Source organism: Engraulis encrasicolus, chromosome 6 (genome assembly GCF_034702125.1).
Source record: "Engraulis encrasicolus isolate BLACKSEA-1 chromosome 6, IST_EnEncr_1.0, whole genome shotgun sequence".
Classification (NCBI taxonomy): domain Eukaryota; kingdom Metazoa; phylum Chordata; class Actinopteri; order Clupeiformes; family Engraulidae; genus Engraulis; species Engraulis encrasicolus.
In genome coordinates this window covers 41320849-41343368 of record NC_085862.1, presented here as the reverse complement: position 1 = coordinate 41343368, position 22520 = coordinate 41320849, and the positions used below count along the sequence as shown (strand labels likewise).

Here is a 22520-nt window from a genome sequence, read left to right as displayed (position 1 = left end):
CTGACACATGCACTCTGGGAAGCTGACCGGGAAACAAAGGGGTCTGTTGCCCCGGGCCCAGACACAGAGGGAGCCCAGAATTGGGTCTTCATTACGTTGTGTGTATTGGGTTTGGGGCCCCTTCAGATGACACTGTCCCGGGTCTGGCCAAACCTGTCCGCGGCCATGCATGCACTATATTCAACAGCGCATTTATCTAGAGTCACAATTGCAGCTAAAGAAAATACAAAGCCTTTTTGTCTAGGTGTTAAGAATGGGAAAGTTGTTACTTCAAGTAAAACATAGCCTATGAGATGAATCTGCTGAGAAGCCTGACCTCAAACATTTATTAACTTGACATGTCCTATATTGCCTGTCATTCTAAAACATTTTGCACCCTATTGTATTCCCATAACACTGATTTAGCAATTAAGGCCATTTGACGTTTTCACAGCTTATAAAAACACAAAATAACATGTTAGCGCGAACACAGACTGACCACAGGTGGGTTGACTCCAGGCTTCCTACACCACACAGCCTGCTTGTAGCCTCAGTTTAACGACCATTCAGAGAGTAAAAAGGCTACAGCTGCCACTATGCTGAATCTCTTGTGTGTGAGGAAGAAGGATGTGTGATCAAACTCCAAAAAACAGTTTGCAGTGGACAATAAATTGAAAACAAATGTAAAACCCATCTGCCCCACATCCCCTGTCTGTTTCAGGTCTTTTTCTAAATTCTGTCCATGATAAATAAATGACGCAGACATAGATGTAGAGCAGCTGGTGGTTGACAAACTGTTTGTACGATGTAATCAGACTTTCATTTTTCACGACAGAGTGTAAAGTGACACAGAACACGGAGGCAGGGTAACTGACAGCTTTGGTCGGGCCCGGGACAACGTCACCCCTATCCAATACATATAACGTTATGAGGACCCAATTCTGGGCCCCCTCTCTCGCTGGGTCTGGAACAACTAACCCCTTTGCCTTCCCAGCATGGATGTCCTCAGGGCTTGGCACCCGGTCCTCCTCATTTTCCCCATAATGTATGGGGACAGTAGATGCCACAACACTCAAACATAAACACACTCTTAACCTTTTCCAGGTCATTGTTGGGGGAATGATATTCAGACGATCGTTGTTGTCAGCCTCTGTCTTTAGACCACTCCAGTGTCTCCACCAAGATTGCAGCATGTCACATACTGTAGTCTTTGACTGATGGACAGGCAACTCCCACATCAACCTCTCCAAAACAATTTAACCACCATAGACATTTCATTTTAGTTGTGCATTGTTCTTTTTTCCTATTTTATTATAAACTCTGGCATCTTGAATCAAAATGCCCCCCCCCCCCCCCACACACACACACACACACACACACACAAATTGCTTTCGTTTTAATGATGTCATACTGATTTTGTTTATTTACTTTGAGTAGATTCGGCACTTGGACTATTTGGCATTAGACATGAATAGTGAATATCAGAAAGTGAATTTCAATAAGTCAGGAGTCAATAGTGAATTTGCCAGATGCTTACACTCAAAATAGATGTGTGTGTGTGTATTCGACAGATGCTTAGACTAAGACTTTTTTTTTCATTTAATTAAGACCAAGTGTCAAAATAAAGTACCAGTACAGAGTTCTTCAGGCTCTTTGGTATTAATACTTCAAGGAGTTTACTTTGCCGAACAACAGTGAGACATATGGCTTTAGTTAGGCAGCAGTGTATAAATAGCCAAATAACCAAATTTGGTAGAAAGACAAAAAAACAAATCCACTTATCCAGTTGTGCATCATGCTTGCAAGGGATTGTCATGTTTGCCGCTTTAACAAACTGCTGTCTGCATCTCTGAAAGTGTGCCGTGATCAGATCACAATATTAGTTGCCTATCACCCAGGCTGCACTGCACAGATGCTGTGGTACTTAGACTGGCAACTCCGAGCAGTTTGCTGCCAGTTTCAGGCTCTTGCCACCCAGGCACCACATCTATCAAATCAAACTCATTAAAAGTCAATCAGAGATTTTTTTTCTACTTACAGCCAGCAACTTCAAGGCATAGAGAATTTTCTAGCTATATATCAATTTGACCTTTGATAAAGCACTGATTTCACCACACACACACACACACACACAATCAAATTCAGGACACCTACCACTCCAAGCCGGCACGGTTGATGTCGTCCCACCAGCATTCGGTGGGCTCCCCGAGGTTGTAGGGCGTCTTCTGGCACTCGAAGCTCCAGAGTCGGTCTGAGCCCTCCTTCTCGCTAAAGTAGCTGCGGATTGCCACCAGAGCCTCGCCGTGCGGGCACTGGAAGTTGAAGCCCTGGCGGTACTGGTTGACCCAGGGCTCGTCGTAGATGTAGTTGGGCTGGCCGCGCACCAGGACAGCCAGCAGCATCAGCAGCAGCAGGGAAGGCAGGATGGACGAGGAGCGCTGCAGCAGCACAGTGGGGGGATGCATCCTGGAGGGAGCCGAGCGAGCAAGGGCTGGGTTGGTGTGAACTAGGAGCTGGATGCCTTGCCGTCTGGCTGTGCTGCTCTGCGCTGCGCTGTGCTGTGGGGACTGGTGGTGCCGTGGGGAGGGCCCTCTCTGCCTCTCTGCCCAGATGTTCCGTATCACAGTCCAGACGCGGGGTGTAATTTCGGAGCTTTGAGGACACGTACAGTTGGAAAGCGACTTTTTATTTCGTTTCGAGATGGCTCGCCCTCCCACTTTTCTGGGATGTTAGTCTGGAGCAGACACTCTGGGCGTACTACAGCACTACCTCAAAATTGAGGCGTGGGTTGGAGGATGGTGGGTTTGGATGTCCCTCTGACAGCTTTATCAGGCACTGGTTATAAATGAAGATTTGGCCGTTACCAAAATAGAATATTTACACCATCCATTAGCACCATCTGGAACACCTTAAATTTCCATCAGGGATTTTCACGTTGCAACAATGTTTGAAAATAAAGTCAACAAACGCACCAAAACAAAACACTTTGGCATGGATGTGACACAAGCCACAGGATACACGCCAAACATTTGCACAGACAGGAAAGAACGTTGGATCATTACACTGTTGTTCGTAAGAAAAACTGATTATTCTGGATTTCATTGCAAGAATGAGTCATCGGCGAATATGTACAGTGCAACTCTTGCTCTTTTGCAGCACAGGCTCTCTGTGTGCACCGAATAAATTATAAACCTGAAACGGATATGTCCATCACTCCTGATAGCGACAAAAGGCTTTATCGCTCTTTCAAAAGGAATTCACAGTCACTGACTGGCTTGCAGACATAAATCAACAAACGATGGCAGACTTTCCAACAGGAATGCTGCCCTTTTTTATTGCTTCACAAACCAACCAGCAGCACATGTGTAGAACACCCTAATATCAAAGGCTGGAGTGTTCTTAATGAGCCTCGTTATCTAGTGAGCGAAATTAATAAGTAGACAAGCATTCCCATCTTATTAGCTTGTTTTCCTCTTTCTGTTCTTATTCCTTACATCTTTCTTCTCTTCTCTTCTTCTCAACCACCGAATCGCTCTCCCTCCCATGTCCCTTTGAAGACGGCACAAACAACATTAATCACAGCTAGTTCCTCACTGCATACAGTTGTTCACAAACAGAGGTGAAGCGCATCTAAAACTTGGCAAACACTGTGTTCCATGAAGGGCTCGCCAGGCCTCAAAGGCCACCAATCCGTCTGACCTTTCACCTCGCGGCTTCATAATACACTGTAGGGGGCAGTGCAGGGCACTTTGCTTTGGATGAGTCTGCGTGTGCGCATGTTTGTGCATGTGTGCTCGCTTGTGTGTATGTGTGTGTGTGTGTGTGTGTGTGTGTGTGTGTGTGTGTGTGTGTGCAGTGCACAATATTTGACCGAGCCGCGCTTAATGGGTATTGAGACAGCAGTCCGAAAAAATGCCATTAAAGTCAAATAAACATTCCTCCGTGCTGAGCCTTCCTCCCCCTCTGCCCATCCTCACAGCCGTCTGATATAAGACCTGTATCTGTGTCTCTGTGTCTCAAGATCTTGTCAGCGTGCAGGGATCATGGGATGAAAGGTATTTAGGCTGTAAGAATGACAAACATGACTTACATTTTCTGCAGCAAGCCTTCAAGTTATCTGCATTGTTGGCCTAAACATTAACTGATCTTATCAATGATTGGATGAGTGGCTGTGTAAACTTTGTCCCGAAAGTGCGTCCGGCCGCGATTGGAGTGTGTGTAGTGCGGTTATGGCCCCTTGGGGCTGCTGAGCTGAGTAGGATTTCGACACCTTCACTAAGTCACTCGTTTGGGTCTTTATTTGACTCGGATGACACTTTGTTCTTTTCCAAAGGTTGCAGAGGACACACTTTCAGGTGACGGGAGCAGTGACGGGAGCAGACTTGCTAGTGTGATTGTATGTGTGTGTGTGTGTGTGCGTGCGTGTGCGTGTGCCTGTGCTCGTGTGCATGATCGAGAGCGAGAGACAGCGAGAGCGAGAGAAAGGGAGAGAGAGAGAGAGAGATGTGTATTGGTGTGACCCTGAGGTTCTCAGGTGGTGTGTGCGGAGCCCAAAGGTCACCTCTTGAGACCGAAATAACAATAGCAAAGTTTTCCATTCTCTCCCGTCCTGTTAGCTCTGAGGACCGGCCAACTTCAAAGTGTCCATCCAGCAGCAGCAGCAGTCCCATAATGTTGAACAATTAAAAAACCACTTGGTCAAGGAAATCCAAAACCATAGAGGGGAAATCATTTCATTGAATATAAAAATCCAAGAGAGCAGTGGACAATGATGTGAAGCTGGCCCTGAGCACAACTGCAGACCACATCTGGGCCATTTCTGACCCATTACTAAGTAGAGTGAGTGAGTGAGAGAGAGAGAGTGAGTGAGTGAGCGAGTGAGTGAGCGAGTAGGGCACTAAGGCAGAGAGTAAATGTATATGTTGGTGAGGGAGATATGGAATGATTGATTGAGGGAGTGAATGACCTAAGTAACAGGTGAGTAAGGAAGTAACAAGTCAGTTAGTAACTTTAAGTTAAAGGCCACACTCAGACTTAAAATTTAACGATTCAGAATGTCAATGTATTTTGCCAGTGAGTCCACTAGCATGAACCGAAAAAAGACACACAATGGATTCTTTTGGAAGAATTTCAATCTGAACAATGTACTTCAAACACCCCACATATTCTTTTGAGAAAAAAAACGACAGTTAAAACGAATTAATGACCGAAGTTAACCCAAACACATCATAAACTCACCTATCGTCCAAAATATTGGTTTTGGCAGGGATTAAAAAATGAAATGACATTAGCTGAATTCTACACGTTGTAATCTGACACACTGCCTTTGATGTTGTCTGGAAAGCTGCCACCCCTTTGGAGGCCTAAAAATACACACGGCGTCTCCAGGAATAGCATATGACTGCAAGTGTGTGAAGAGTTCCAGAGGCATCGAAATGGAGCACCAGAATATCAGCTGTATTTTTAGAGTGAGGAGCATGGCACACAAAAAAAACAGACCTGCTGTATCTGGTTTGGGGAAGAATGTGGCCCTGTTATGTTGGTGAATCAATTTTCAAGCCTGCATCACATATTATGGGAGTGGAGGGTGAAGGCGAATGAGTGAGAGTGAGAGACAAAACTGAGAGACAGGAGCCATGGAGGTGTGTGTGCGTGTGTCTGTCTGTCTGTCTGTCTGTCTGTCTGTCTGTCTGTCTGTCTGTTTGTGTATGTGTGGGTGAGGTGTGTGTTAAGAGAGTAGGGATGAGAGAGGAATGAAAGAGAGCATGGCTGTAAGGGCTGTGTGTCTCCCATACTCTGTGGACAGGATCCCATCTTAGCTGAGCAGCAGGAGAACAGGGCAGGCAGCACGCACTGGATTCAAACCTGTTAGGCACCAATGATATGGCCCAGCTCTCTCTCTTGTATTCTTGCAGCTATTACATTGCATTACATTAGATTGCATGTGGCAGACGCTGTATAACCAAAGCGACTTTCAAAAGAGGACATAATCATAGCCAACATCAGTAGATACAAAGTGCACTGGAAATATACAGAACAACAAGTGCAGATGCAAAGAAGGGTTAGTTAGGTTTTTTGAGAGTACACACACTCACACATACATACACATGTCAAGAGTGGCTTTATTTTACACAAACACAAACACACATACAGACACGCACAGCACAAACACACGCACACACACACACACAAATTTGTCTCTGCATTTGCAGAGACGATTAAGTTATAGCTTGATTGCAGTGACCTTCCAAAAAGATGGAAACTGACGATGGTACACACAAGAGGGTGTTGCACTGTCATTAAAATGATCCGGGTTACCCAGCAAAACCTCCTTACTAGTACTGCTGCTACTATGACAGTGTGATAGATATTGTAAATCTGATGTTTTCACTGTATGTCTGTCGGACTCGGAGCCCTATGGTGAGAGGTGTGGTGTTTTTAGCTACAAACTCCAACACACGCCAAAACCCAGATGGGGTCATGTGGGGACCTTGGAGATGGGGGCGGGCTTGACACAACATCACACTGTATATTGTACACGTGGCCCAGTGCGGAGGATGTGCAAAACATCTACAGCAAGGGTAGTCCCATGGTCTTAGGGTTGCCGCGTACAGTAGTTACAGTTTTTTGGAGGTGCATGCAGTGTCTGCGACAAGGATTGAAGGCTTCAACAACACTCTGCAACACAGTGTAGATGATTTGGCTTGTGAGTAGTCATACTACGTGTCATGGAACCTTGACTGAACTCTCTCAGCTTCGCTCTCCCCATGAGATGCCTGCCTACTTTGACCATGCCAGTGTGAGAGTAATGGACTAAGTTACAATACACTACTCTTAGCACATGCTGTTTTTCACGACTGTGGCCATTCTGTCTCTATGTTTTAAAAGACGATATCAGTGCAACTACCCCAGAAGTAAAGCATCGTGATCATGGTAGCATCAGCACTTTTGAAAAATTGGGCCACCACACTCCTGTATGAGGGATCCTTTATTTCAGTTCAAATTGTTGGCTTGAATCAACATTTAAAATCAAGTTTAGAGGACAAGGAAGGGCCACATGAATTCAATTTAGCTAACTTATAAGTACATAGGGTATTGTAAATTCTGTTTTGAAGGTATTTGTGTTTATGGGGGACACACTGACAGCCAACCAGAGCTAAGTTTCTCATCAGTGGCAGAAAAAAAAACCCTTGGCCAATCACGATCCATTCTCGTTCGACATCTGTTATTTGCCACCCCGGTCTGTAGTTGCCCTCCAAAATAAAAGCAGCTTGGCTGGGAAATGGGCTCGAGTGCGGGAAAGTGATTGTGGAGTGATCTGTGTCTGTGATGCTGGCCGACCGACCGCCTCACTGCTCCAAAATCACTGTTTACACTCGGGTCCACTTCAAGGCCGGCCGCCAGCCTGCTGCTGATACTGGGTTATTCCCAAGGAACTATGCCGCTGCACCAGGCCTTCATACCTCAAAGATGAGTGCATGGCCTGCTGCACTAGTCTGGCACTAGAAGAGATGTGAGCGAGAATGGGACGCAAGAGAGATGCAACTTTTTGTGACCTAAGAATGTGTGCGGAGATGCACTTTTGTGAGTGCATGTCAAGAGAATGACAAAATGTTGGACAATAACTCTGACATACTGTTTTCTGGGGGGTTGTGAAGAAGTTTGTTCCATTTCCAAGTCTTCATAAAAGAAAACTGTGGAGGTGAACGTGTGTTGACTGTTGTACACAGCAGGGGGATCAACTTACCATGTACACAGTAAATAATCAATACTGAGCTTGTGTTTCACTCACATCAAAATCCAGACAAGCCTGTTATCTTGATTTTGTCCGTCTTTGCTATTTACATGGTATCGCAACTTGTCAAACAACTACAGAAGCAATTCACACCCTGACAGAGGCTCTCTGCACTTATCAGCTTAGAGGAACTTTCCCGCAATCCGGCCCATTGTGATGCGTTTCAATAAAAATGGCCACCCAGTCCTCCCCATCAGCTTCAGTGGGCGTTTTTTTTAGCTTGAACTGGAGACCGTTAGCATTCGCCATTGTCCTAATTGTCTCCACGTCTTCAGCCGTTTGTCCACACCTTCTGTTGTCAGAGACACTTATCTTGGTCAATGTTGCCAGCTGCTTTACCTTGACTCTCAGCTCCACCCAGAGATGCCAACAGGAAAGGACAAACAGGTCAATTGTCCAGGGCACAGGGAGAGAGGGAGCCCAGAATGGTTTCCTCATTACACTCCATCAGGGGTGGGGAACCTATGTCTCGAGGGCCGTTGGCGGTACAAATGTAATGGTATGCAGCTTCACATGAAATACGTATGAAATATGTTGTAAAAGAATCTTAGAAATTACATTTCCAATACAATTGAGTTATATTCGGGGGGCCTAGAGAAGGAGGGGGCTGTTTTAAAGGTGTCGACCTTCAATATAGGCCTATATTGCAGGGAGAAACCCTGATTTGTGTTCATAGTATGGCCCTTGGAGGACTTTTAAGTGGCCCTTCGAATGAAAAAGCTTCCCCGCCCCTGCACTGCATGTATTGGTTGGGGGGAAACTTTGTCCTAGACCCTGCAAAAGCTGTTAGCGACCCCGCCTCCACTCACACACACACAGGCACCACTACCCCCAACCACTTCCCCACCCCCACACTGTTGCTGCTGCTTCACAACTTTCACAAATTAGCCATCAGCAGAAGGTGAAACTTAAATATTCCATGACGGATGCCTGTCAATGATTCACCTCTTTGGGAAGCTGTGGAGGTCTCTTTTCTGAGAGGAGAGGGAAGCGGAGCTTGGGGTAATTGCCCGAATGGATGAGTCAGAGTTTGGATAGTAAAACTCAAAAATGTAGTCTCCACACAACTATGCCTATATTGTGTAATCTCTCTTATAACACAATGAAGTTTTTGCCCTCTATATTCAGTCATGCAGGCCAAAAATGTAAAGTCAATGCTATATGTTATTGCTGTGACTTCAGCTATATCACTAACTCTGACAGGTCACAGAGAATGACAGTGCTAGTCAAAGAAAACAGTATTGTTTTTTTCTCCTCCATGAAATCACCCAGGCTGTTTGGACCCATAATGATGTGATTTCAGAGGCGAAGGGACCACAGAGGCTCCATTTAAGCGGAGAGAGCGGTTTCCTGCGAGCCCGGTCCCGGGCGGGCGGCCCGGGAGCCAGAACTTCTTCTGGGTCACCATGGAGACCACAGCCAGGCCCCTGGTGGACATCTCCACATCCTCTCTCTCTCTCTCTCTCTCTCTCTCTCTCTCTCTCTCTCTCTCTCTCTCTCTCTCTCTCTCTCTCTCTCTCTCTCTCTCTCTCTCTCTCTGGTCTGCTCTGCTCTCAGCCTCAGCCAGCCAAATCACCCCCTCTCGACTCGTATTCCCCTCATGTCTGGATGCGATGTGGTCCTGAGCAAGGCCACTAACAACTTTTGGCGGCCTGGGGCAAAGCCATCTGAAAGGCCCCCCCATTCAATACATACAATGTAATGAAAAACCCAAAATCTCTACATAGGGCTGGGGCATCTGGATCCTTTGTCCCCCCCTGTCGGCTTCCCTGGTTCTGAGAGCTCTCCTGCAGCCATACATTGCTGGATCTGATATTTATTTGGTCTCCGGTAGGTAGGGATCGTAATATTGGGTTCACTCACTGGGCGACATGTTGCAGATGACTGGCTGGTGATCAGGCTGAGACACTTCACCAGACAGAGTAACCAAGCTGTTGCTGCGGCTGATGCTGCAACTCCCATAGCCTGCTTTGGCTTGTGCTTGACTCTAGCAACAAAACAGGGGCATCAATGTTTGCTAGTGCAAATAAATACAGCGTTTCCCACAGTCCACAGGTTGCACCCACAGTCTAGGCTGCATTGTCTGGTGCGAAAACATGGGGCTAGTTATGCATGTACTCCCATGCACATCTATGCACCACTGTTGATCTCTGTCTTTTGCCTTCTCACTGAACAAAAATGAAAGGAAGGCGTTGGGAAGAAAAGAGGCTGAATCAATTTGTGATGCTCGGTTTTCACTCTTGGCGCTGCCTACTGTGCCACAGAATGGTTTATCTATGGGCAACACTATACACACATGCATTGCACTCAGATATTTATTTTACACACTCATGCACATACAGTATGTACTCAGTGTGTGTGTGTGTGTGTGTGTGTGTGTGTGTGTGTGTGTGTGTGTGTGTGTGTGTGTGTGTGTGTGTGTGTGTGTGTGTGTGTGTGTGTGTGTGTGTGTGTGTGTGTGTGTTGTGATGGAGCAGCTGGCCACCCCATTCTGACCCCGGTCCCCTGTGTGTGTTTACGTCTGTGTGTAGATGTGTTTGTGCATGATGTCTTTGAAAGCAGATAATTTCTCAGCTCGTGAACATTTGAACTGGTGGCCACCAGCAGGCCCGTTGACAAAGGGGTATGTGGTCCCGGGCCCGGGGAGATAGGGGACCTAGAATTGGGTCCCAATTACATTGCATGTATTGGATAGGGGGCCCTTTCAGATGCCTTTGTCCTGGGCCCAGCAAAAGCTGTCTGCGGGCCTGTTGGTGGCCACCACAGCTGTGTTATAAGCATGACGCATATGTACAGGACCGTCAGTTTGGCTGGTTATTTTAGCTCAACAGGGAAGGGGATTTTAGGGATGCTCTTTCTGCTTAGGGTGATACGAATGAACATCATCATTTCCAAAATATTTACTTTTAAGTTTCAGCTGAAGGCCTAGTGCAAATGACGTTTTCACACTTAAAATTAAACAGAGCCTGGAAATGGCTAGTGAACACTTGGCACCTAATCCCCACACTAGTCTAAATGAGCACCTCTAAGCAGGCAGTCGTTCCAGATAACCCTATCAGTGCAAATACTATATCAGGCAGCCATAAAGTGTGGTTGAATCTTTAATAGTCCCGTTAGGAGGGCAGTCCTTAGGAGATCATTGACCAGGCCAAAGCCTAAGAGGCCCAGGACTCAACATTATCCGTTAGCAACAAGAAAAATAGCAAACCTCATAGTGGCCATTTTATTTATAACCTATGGCAGCTGTTGTGTTTGCCTCAAATTCAGGAGGCCAACAGGTGTCTTAGTATAGGCTGTTTCCGTTGTCAGCATTGTTGAGATGGCGCTGAAATGTGTCATGGCCAATCCACACTCTCCAAAGTTGCTAAACAGTGATTCACTGACACATGGGCAGAGTTCTCAAAGCCACCAAATGAAAACACAGTGTGATTACATATATTACTGATTACTGGTGTAGTAATAACATGTACGTATATGATATATTTTTTAAAAATGATGAATTAAAAAATACATTATACAAAATACCTGTATATTAATTTACATTATTACATTAATAACAATTATTATGCGGGCTTGCAGAGCAAGTCCCGCTTATAGTAATCCCTAAGTACAGTTTATGGTTGCTTGCTTTGTTTGTTGCTTCTCTTCTGCAGGGCTGTAAAAATAGAAAATGGATCTCCTCCTAGCCTTTTCGAGATAGAGACACTGTTCAAACACTAAAACGACCGGCTCGGCTTGGAGCTCATTTGATCTGATATAGCGTGTCCGTGTCTCTAGTCGTTTTTCCTGTTTTTGGCGATTTTGTGCAAGTTTGGGTCCCCATTGAAAACAATGGTAAAACCTTCAGGAGAGAGTGTTCTGTCACTCTACAGATCAGAGTGTAGGAGGCTTTTTCGTTCATAAAACATCAAACTGTTCCATCTCAACTGTCACTTTCTCTCAACATTCTATTCTTAACGAGCACCTGCAACTACCATTCTAGAATTGTATTGTTCAGCTCTTCAATGCAATGTATTGTCCTGCTGGAACGTTTATGACAGCCAACTGCTTGGTTCAATGGTAAAGGTGCTGGATTAGCAATATGGAGGTTGGGAATTCAAATCCCACCCGGACCCATGTTGATTTTCAAAATTATATCATATGCAGTGTTCCTTAGCCAACTTAAATTAGCATGTATGTCATTTAGTGTCAATGGCAAAGGTGCTGGATTAGAGATATGGAGGTTGTGAGTTCGAATCCCACTCAGACCCATGTTGATTTTCAAAATTATATCATATGCAGTGTTCCTTAGCCAACTTAAAATATGTCATTTAGTATATCCCCAAAACACGGAGCTACAACACTTTCAAGATGGCTATAACTTCTGGCTGGGTGGATGATTTTTTCCAACATTTCGTTTAGCTTTGTTTTCTCAATAGTAGTTTTTTTTAATTTAGGTATAGAGATATCAAAAATTAAACTGCTCAGCTCTGCCCCAAAAGGCAAGCCCGCTTCCAGCATTTTCTGCGAGAATGCAATCTAGTTAAAAACAAGATGTTTTGCTCTTGAATGATTTGTCTCTCCTTTGTGTGTGTCCCGGACGAAGATGCATAAACGGTGCATCAGAAACAAGACCATATTCATGGCGCCAACCTATTGACTCTATTTTAGACTTTTTTGTTTATTTTGTTTGTTTGTGTGCCTATTGTGTTGCGTCTCTCCAGTCCCTCCCCTCTTTCTCTGCCGCTTTTAAATAAATAGATGATAATAATCATTGCATTTTCATATAATAAGACTAATAATAAAGACTGATAATTACATCTACTGAAAACAAAATCAAATTACAATCACTGAAGTCATATGACATAAGTGGAGCTCAGACAGACTTTTAGACAACTCAGTAGACCATTCCCAAAACATTCTCAAACCATTGACGAAGGACATTGAAAGAAGCAGCCTGTTTTAAAACAACTCAAGACAAGCAAGGAAAGTTATGCAATCCCTCCATCCACAGACTTCTGTGAAACTTGCCTACACGGTAATAGCTCTACTTGTCCATCCACAAAATTCTGCAAACTTGCCTACGCGGTAGTAGCTCTATTTCTCCCTCAGACCTTTTGCTGCCTAATGGGCCTTCACTGATGAAATTAAACTAGTCGAACCCAAAAGGCCACCATTCATAATACCCCCCACCCCTGAAAAACAAGCCGCTGCAGTGCGCTCGGGGGCAAACGTGCCATTAGAGCAATGCATCATGGTCTCTGGGAGGCCGCGTCCAAGGCTGTTGTGGAGCTGGCGACCCGTCTCACAGTAAGTTGCTGTGACAGGAGAGATAATAGCAAGACGTGGCGGCACAGGGGAGCCTTGAGGAAGAGGTGTGTGTGTGTGTGTGTGTGTGTGTGTGTGTGTGTGTGTGTGTGTGTGTGTGTGTGTGTGTGTGTGTGTGTGTGTGTGTGTGTGTGTGTGTTTGTGCCTCTGTCTGTGCGTGAGTGTGTGTGTGTGTGTGTGTGTGTGTGTGTTTGTGCGTATGTGTGTTAATATTTGTGTCTGTGTGTTTGTGTCTTTTTCTGTGAGTGTGCATGTGTGTTTGTGCCTGTGGGTGTGTGTGTGTGAGTGTGTTTCTGTGCGCGTATGTGTGTGTGTGTGTCTGTGTGTCTTTCAGGGATGGAAGTTAGTGGTAAGCTGTTGGGGAGGCAATCAGGTCATGAGAAGTTTTCAGACCACTGCTGTGATGGCTGGCTGGCCATCTCTCTCTCTCTCTCTCTCTCTCTCTCTCTCTCTCTCTCTCTCTCTCTCTCTCTCTCTCTCTCTCTCTCTCTCTCTCTCTCTCTCTCTCTCTCTCTCTCTCTCTCGCTCTCTTCGTTCCACTATTTGTCTTCATGTCTGTCTCTGCTTGTCTCTTTATCTCACCCTCTGTGTCAACCGCCACCTGCTTGCCCCCCCCCCCTCTGTCTGTCTCTCTCTCTCTCTCTCTCTCTCTCTCTCTCTCTCTCTCTCTCTCTCTCTCTCTCTCTCTCTCCCTCTCCCTCTCTCTCTCTCTCTCTCTCTCTCTCTCTCTCTCTCCTGCAATTTGCTGTCTTCTTTCTCGGGAGCTATTCTGAGGTGACATATACAAGGTTGTTCAGTTTAGACTGCATCCAGCCTTCTGTTACTTCCATCTCCCTCAGGTGCATGATGGGAAGGTGCTGTGCATGAAACACAACAGGATGGGATAGGATGTGATGGGGAGCCATTAGCCAGGCCGTGCCCTCCTAGTGACGAAAAACCTTCAACATTGCTTCTAGTCAGGCCAGGAGCAATACAATTATCGTTTCTGAGCTCCAGAAAAATCGGGAAGTCCTCCTACTTTGTCGGGAAGCAAACAACCAGTAGCAAACCAAGGGAGGCAGGTCAACCATGCCATTTGGGAAATGTTTATTGTTTGCTCTTGGTCAGATCAAGTCTTGAAGTTTGAAAGTTTGAAAGATTACAGCCGTGTGGCTTTTTTTTCCCATCTTTTGAGATTTGAAAGTCGATGATAATCAGGCTAGGGAGGCAAAGCAATCCCATCAAACCACAATGGCATCAGTAAAGAGATAAAAACAGTTTTATAGGGCAATCACAAAAAAACAAGCAGGTGCAAAGCTGTTAATGTTAATCTCTTGAATTCATAGATACATGCATACAAATGTGAACACACATGCACGCATGGCATGGTGTTGAAAGGGGAAGACAATGGTGTTGGTTACCACTTTTAGACAAATGAGTGACTAATTGTCATCATACCCATCCCTTCAACACACACACTCAAAACACACACACACACACACACACACACACACACACACACACACACACACACACACACACACACACACACACACACACACACACACACACAGTTACATCAGAGGTTCCCGTCCTGCATCTTTCCATGAGTGCCATAAAGTATGATTCATAGTGCTTTTTTCACCCTCATTTCACGGTCTGATTGAGTAATCAGCTGCCTGTCAGTGTATTACACACACACACACACACACACACACACGCACACGCGCACGCACGCACGCACGCACGCACGCGGGCAAGCACACACACACACACACACACACACACACACACACACACACACACACACACGTTTGTGGCGCTCTTTTCCATTGATCCTGTTGACCTTGTGACTCCCCTTGTCTGAGTGGCCTTTGGCAAACTAGCATCATTCTGTAACCCACCCCACCCCCTTCATCCCGCCACTGACACACACACACACACGCGCACACACACACACACACACACACACACACACACACACACACACACACACACACACACACACACACACACACACGCACACACACCACATCTCACCACCACGAACTCATTTCGACACACACACACACACACACACACACACACACACACACACACACACACACACACACACACACACACACCACCGAGTCATCCCGCCACTGACACACACACACACACACACACACACGCACACACCACATCACACCACACCACATCACCAACCCACCACCCCACCCCACAGTCCACTCCATCATGGATGACTGAGCGAGTGCTACTTTTAAACAACACTCCACTAAACCAATCAGCTCGTCTTCTGTGGGTCACCTGTGTGTCACCACCAATCCCAGGGGCCCTCTTCTCCCAGCAAGAAAAAAATATTGACTCTGGTGTTTCTCACACGCTGTTGTCAAGCTGCCCCTCTCTCAAGTCATGCTCTTCTCTCGAAGGAACCCCCCCCCTCCCATCTGTTTCTGATGTTTCGCAGAACGTCTTTCCATTCATAAAGATGTGTACATGAAGATGCTCTGTGCCCTGGGAAGGATGGGGGAAAGGGACAACGAACATGTTTTTGACCCCCCACCCCCCCATAAAAGCCCTGGTGATTTAGTGCCATCATTAAATGACTGAGAGACAAGTGTTTGTAACTCTGTCTATAGTAACCATGGTGTTTGGTCAATGGCAAGCAGGACTAGGGACGCAGTTTTGGAGTAGCTTTTCTTCCAAAAATGGGCAAAAACTGAAAGAGAAAAAATGACTGATGAACTTAAGTCCTATATGGCGTTTTTTAATTGTTCAAAATCGCTTGAACACTTTAGACATTTAATGTGAAGTGTGTTGAATGAAGTAATGTGCATGGTCCATACACACACATGAATTTGTCTAATATGCATGGGTTTGTGCTTGTTTGAATATGGATTGATGTGTATGTGTATGTGTATGCGTATGTGTATGTGTATGTGTATGTGTATTTGCATGCACAGACGGACATGTTTGTATGACTCACGGCCTAGCGTGAGGGTCAATCTAATTTGCAAAAACTCATTCATACTTGGAACATGAATGCCAGTTCCCTTGTGCGCGTGCGTACACACACACACACACACACACACACACACACACACACACACTACAACTTTATTCACAATGGCTACAAGCATACTAAATAACCACTTCAGTCCAAAACATGTCCAGACTCTCCCATCATTAAAAAAAACTTCCCCAACCAATGCAATCATCCAGATGCCTATTTAGCACGCACATCATCACAACAGAGTACACGTCTCTATCTCTCTCTCTCTCTCTCTCTCTCTCTCTCTCTCTCTCTCTCTCTCTCTCTCTCTCTCTCTCTCTCTCTCTCTCTCTCTCTCTCTCTCTCTCTGCTAACTGTGTCGTGATTTCGTGGTTGATTGGAGTCAGCGCAGCGTGCTATTGATCGAAAATGTTATATTCAGGCACAAGCCGCTTCCACCCCACGCTCGCCTGCGGCTCAGCAGACAGCTGCTGTCATCCCCACCACGCCCTGCCACCGTCACCGCGCCCGGCCAGCGGTCCAGTCCACTGCTGCCACTTCGCACCGCCACAGTCCAGTAGTGTCCTACACCACTCTTTTTGTAACATATATGTATTTTTTGGCTTTTTATGCCTTTATTTGAGATAGGACAGTGAAGATGGTGACAGGAAAGTAGAGGGGAGAGAGATAGGGGAAAGATTGGTAAACAGCCTCGGACTGGACTCGAACCCAGGTCCCCGGGTTAATGGTGTGGTGCGTTTGCCCACTGAGCCACTGCACCCCCTCTAGGATAGTCTCCTGTATCCTGCACCATTTTTTTTTTAAAGTATTTTGCTTCAATGTCTTTATTTGAGAAAGGACAGTGAATATGGTGAGAGGAAAGCAGTGGGAAAGAGAGCAGGGGAAGATACAACCTTCTTCCTGACTATAGGTTTTTTTTCTCAGACCTCATTGAGCTTTGTCCCCCTACAAACTATGAATCAAGTGAAAAGGGAGTTTTTTCCTCACCCCTGATGCCACCAGGGGCCACATCTGAGCGCCCAAATTCAGTGTGACTATCTATGACTTATGCTGGACCCAGCCACTGTGGACCTTACGCCTCTAAGAATCCTGGGCCCAACCTATGTGGACCTTATGACTCTACAATCTCTATCTATATCTTCTTCCTCTGTCTTCTTGCTGTTTCTGTCTCTCCTCTCTATTTCTCCTTTTAAATCCATCTCTAACAATGATGTTTTTCCCATTTGTTAGGCACTTTGAGTTGCATGCCTTGTATGATACAGTGCTATACAAATACAATTATTATTATTATTATTATTATTATTATTATTATTATTAGTAGTAGTAGTAGTAGTAGTAGTAGTAGTAGTAGTAGTAGTAGTATTAACCTTGGTCCAGACTCAAACCTGGGTCCTTGTCGTAGTGGCATGGCACCTTAGGCCACTGAGCCACCGCGTCGTCCCCCATGCATCACTTTCACTGGGCTGCATGAATGGTCAGCAGAGAGTCCAGTAGTCAAGCAAGTCAGGTGGACGACATCCTCACTCTCTAACCATCAGCTATTTATTTACAGTGCACTGGAAAATTTACATAGGCAAAACTTGTTGGCAAAAGTACATAGGCTGTTTTATTGCAGGGGGAGTCTATATGTGTGTGCATTAGGGAAGCTGTTACATACAGTAATACAAAATATGGTACAAAAGGCGAAGAAATAGCGGGTAGTATTACAGGAGGTTTCTTTTTGTGTCAAATTGTTACTATGTGGTTCACAACAGGAATTGAAACATGATGCGAGTTGCAAATTGACAGCTGGAACAAAAAAGAAACAGGAAACGCATATGAGAACGTAACACGCGTATACACTCACAAATGTGCCCAGAGCAAGCAGAGAGAGAGATGGGGAGAGAGAGATACACCCACATCAACCCCACCCCTTACACACACACACACACACACACACACACACACACACACACACACACACACACACACACACACACACACACACACACACACACACACACACACACACACACACGCACGCGCGCACATGCACACGCACTAGGAAAACCAATTTGCAATGGCTTTTCCTTTGTTTGTGTGTCACAGGTGCCACTGTGCTCCATTTTGTGTGACTGAGGGATGAAAGTCTTGTGCCACCATTCTGGGCCAGTGGGACATGCTAGACAAGGGCCAAGTCCAGCTGCTAACTAAGTCTCTGCCTCTGCCTCTGCCTCTGTCTCTGTCTCTCTCTCTCTCTCTCTCTCTCTCTCTCTCTCTCTCTCTCTCTCTCTCTCTCTCTGGACATTCATCTCTTTTAAAAAAGAGCATGCCACTCAGAGCATCCACTGCCTGCATGCCAATGGACTCAATTTTCCACAGAATTCCCCCTGTAGTCTGAAACAGAGAAGACATCTCATGGGTAGAAGGCGTGGGTAGCTCTATGCACTATGGCTGATTAATGTTAATGTGTTACTGTATGAAGCAGTGCAAGGCAGCTCATCTAATTCATTTCATCACTTAATGGCTCATCTACCAAATTTGACAAACATTAATGATCTGACAATGTTACACCAGATTAAAGTGCTATGCACTGCATATGCATATGAGATATATTTCATCAGACGTGATATATAACATTGATGCTGTTATTTTCATGTCATTATAGTTATTTTTAGCCTGTCTACCTGTCTTTATACAAATGTGCTTTAGAAACAAACATGCATGAACACTGACTGAATGAGGCATACCCTACACACCCACATCTAACTGATGTGTGTCTGTGGTATCAGATCAGTGCTATTGACGGGATCTATGGAGAGACAGATCAGAGTGTTTACATGTAGACAAGGCTCAGAGAGCGAGCCGCTACACTTCAGGAGATATGAGTCTGATGTCTCCTCTTAATTCTCTCCTTGATCCAAAACAAACATCAACAACGTTACCCCTAAACAGGATTGAAACGCAACACCTTTTACATGTGAAAGCCTTCTATTTTCCTTTCATTGCATAACAATAACGGCAGCACGTTAGGTTCCCCACCTCAAAATCATTACCTGAAACATTCACCTGTTCCCCCCCCCACTATGATTTTACGCCCCCTGTGGGGAATGTCTCTGCTTATTCTATTAGCTGTGAATCTTCCCATTGTGTTGTATCAACAAGTCCGGTAGAGGTGACCCCTAACCAACATGAGCGCAAACAGCGTTGTGCACGGCCAGGGATTGTTAATGCTGGCCGCCGTTCAAGATCTCACCACGCAGCGGCTTTTGTTGACATCGACGGTGGGAATTCTCAGTTGATCCGATTGTGTAGACGACCTGAGCATTGAATGGCCAAATTTATTTTCCCTTGTGCAGTTTTCCCAGGGAAGGCATGTCACGTCAGCCTGTGTTTGCTTTTGCAAGGAAATTTGCATTTGCCGCTGGAAGAACCATGACAGCAGTCTGCAAATACGTAAGATGAAATGAGATGGTCAAAATGCGCCGCATCCAAGGCAAAATGGCATGTATGTAATCTGATTTAAAAGCAAAAGCATCTGCTTCAGACATTCATAAAATTAGTACAGGGGTTCCCAACCTTTTCCGATTTGCGGCCCACTTGAAATGTTCAGAAATGTTCAGGTCCCACTTCTGACCCAATAACCAATACAATTTAAATACTGTGTACATTTCAACAGCATCACACACAAATATTATTTAGATTTTTCAGAAAATGAATTAAGGGGCCTTGAATTAATTCTCTGAAAAATCTAAATCATATTTGGAATGCCTTCAGGGCCCACCCATGGGCCCCGGCCCACAGTTTGAGAATCACTGAACTAGTCCAACCTTTTAGCCAGCTGGATGAGATAAGTAGTTAACGTCTTGTCTCTTGTGAACAGTCATCAGAAGGGCTTTTTACACCTTGGAAATCAGGGTTTCACCCTGAGAACCCGAGAGCCTCTAACCGTCCACTTGTGCTTTAAGTCAATGCACGGTGGTGGGTGTACACCATGAGGATTGCGTCATGCTCCAACTTCCAGCTCCCTCCTGACTGAGTACTACTGCGTGTGCACCTGTGATATCACAAGGGCCACCTCCACTCTCCAGAAGGGGAAATCGGTGACCTCACACAGCGGAGAGGCAGGAAGTGAACTGCGGGGCCCCCCAGATGTGCTGCCGTAGGGCCATGCCGAAGACAGGTCGGCTTGAGGGCCCCGTTTGATCATCAGGCCTATGAAGTGTTTGCCACATTGGCCGGCCGGCAGGCAAAAAAAATACCCCTGACATTTTTTTTTATTATTTGTGCGAGCTCACATTCCAGAGTGATGGCTCTATGTCAATATAGCATGGAGGTGGGGTAAGCAGGCTATTTGCACGCTCTCTCTCTCTCTCTCCCTCTATCTCTCTCTTTTTCTCTCTCTCTCTCTGTCGCTCTATCTCACTTTCTTGCTCTCTCGCTTTCCCCCCCTTGCCTCACACAGGGGTGCTCAACTTTTGCAAAACAAGTGCTGTTATTGAGGGTACTGAATCACCCTGCAGTAATACCAAATAACCAGACACTGAGAAATATGAAATATCAATGCTGAATTGAAAATAAATCATAAAAAAATATTTTAAAAAGAATTTAAAAGCAGGGTCTCTCCAGCATTCAAAGCAGAGAGAGAGAGACTGGTGAGAAGTCATCCTGCAAGAACCCATTTGCCACTTAACTGAATTAAGTGAAGTGTGTTTCCTTACAATCTCTGGAGTCGGGAGTTGGCAATTATCAATGGCGTCTGAGGAGAACGACACTGTCCTCGGCTTTTTTTTATCGCAAACAAAAGCGCTAAGGTTGGCCTCTGTAGGGCGTGATCTCATCTTGCCTGCCTCTCTGTCTCCATCTCCGTCTCAGTCTCCCTCTCTCTCTGTGGCCCGGGTCCCGCAGTGTAACGTAACCTTCTAAACTGTTCAATTACGCCACTGTCCCTCCAGCTCTTCCCAGTCAGACGAGGATAAGAGTTAGATATGGGTCCAGGCAGTGAAGTCTAGGTCTTATCTCTCACTCAGAGTAGATGGATGTCTGTTTTGGAAGTGGGCTATATATCAAGTCGTTTCAATAGTGAGACCCCTTTTTACGCGACTTGTCTTGCCACACATGTATAAATCACAGGCAGCGCAACACTGAAAGTTGAACCCGGGAAACATAAATCTGAAAAAATGAATCACTTATTTTACACGTGTGTGACGTGACCCAGGAATACTGGCACGGGATAAATCTAGGTGGTGCTGGCAGGTGGGGTGCAACGTCATCAGATGCCGCCGGCCTCATCCTCTAAGAATAGCCTACTGTTGAAAGAGCAGAAGGGCTTTCCTATCCTCAATCGCTCTGCGGTGCGGCCAGTTGTTGCAGAGGAGAAAGCCATGCATGTGTTTACAACGCGAGTGTGTGTGGTGTAGGGATGGTGAGGTGTTGGGTGGTGGTGCTAAGAGGCTGATTTGTGTGTCTGTGTGTATGTGTGTGTGTGTGGTGTGGGGGTGTGTGTGTAGTACTCTGGCTCCCTGTCCAGAAGATGTCATCTTTACGCGCCACTGCATAGGTATGCCATTGTTGATGAACTGGGGGGGGGTGTTACTCCAGCCACATGCCAGATTCAATCCACAACCTATCATGGAATGCCGCACCTCCCCAGTGGACCTGGCAACCTCTTGATCTGTGCAAACAGGGCGCCTCAGTTCCCCCAAGTGGAGGAGGAGCAATTTTGTTTTGTTTTCAGAGGTGCACGGCACTGGACATCATTGTTGGAGTGAATGCTTGAGAAATTTGTTTCCCCGGTGTTAAACAAGGATGCATATGCTCAGCACAACGCTTTACGCCATAACGTTTGAGCACTGCAAGGGACTGTAGCCACACCAGGCAGAGAGAGAACGTTTACCACGTTTAGTTTACAGCAGTTATTAGCCCACAGTACAAGCCAAAATACCACGGTTGATACGATCTGTTACTGATTTGTAATTACATGCAAATTATTACATTGAGTATCTTCAGCTGTTAACCTCTGATACATTTTAATGGAATGATAAGCTACTCCTTGATACGACTCCAGCTCCCTAGATAAAGAAAGCCTGCGTGAAACATGGGGCCTAATGATTGTTTTCAGCAATTACCTGTAGCTAAATGGAACAATGTGGTTGTCATATCAGTGGTAGCTTGCTTTTCTTGTTTTGATTTTATGAGACAACATTCCTCATTCTTAACTATGGCAATTCACTTTTAGAAACTCACATATGCTCTATGCATATTTGCAGTGTAGCCCACTTTCCCTTCTCCCTTTCCATCAACTTGCAAGTCACTTATGATAAATCTGCCAAGAGTAGCAATGTGATGATGACCAAACACTGTGCATGAAACAGGAAGGTCTGTGTTGCCAAAAGAATATCAAGGAAAGAAACACAGCTGGTAATAGGCTCAAGAGTCAAAGATGGCGGATCCCTCTCTTTGGGA

At 45.6% G+C, this 22520-nt stretch overlaps 1 protein-coding gene across 1 annotated transcript in view; it reads right to left on the bottom strand.

Moving 5' to 3' along the window:
• The window catches only part of dpt (dermatopontin), a 15221-nt gene extending 12525 nt beyond the window's left edge, over positions 1-2696 (bottom strand). Inside the window, exon 1 of the mRNA XM_063200241.1 lies at positions 2134-2696. Coding sequence (XP_063056311.1) covers positions 2134-2444 — 311 coding nt within the window. The 5' untranslated portion in view covers positions 2445-2696. The remainder of the gene's footprint in view (positions 1-2133) is intronic.
• Between the last annotated feature and the right edge of the window lie 19824 nt (positions 2697-22520).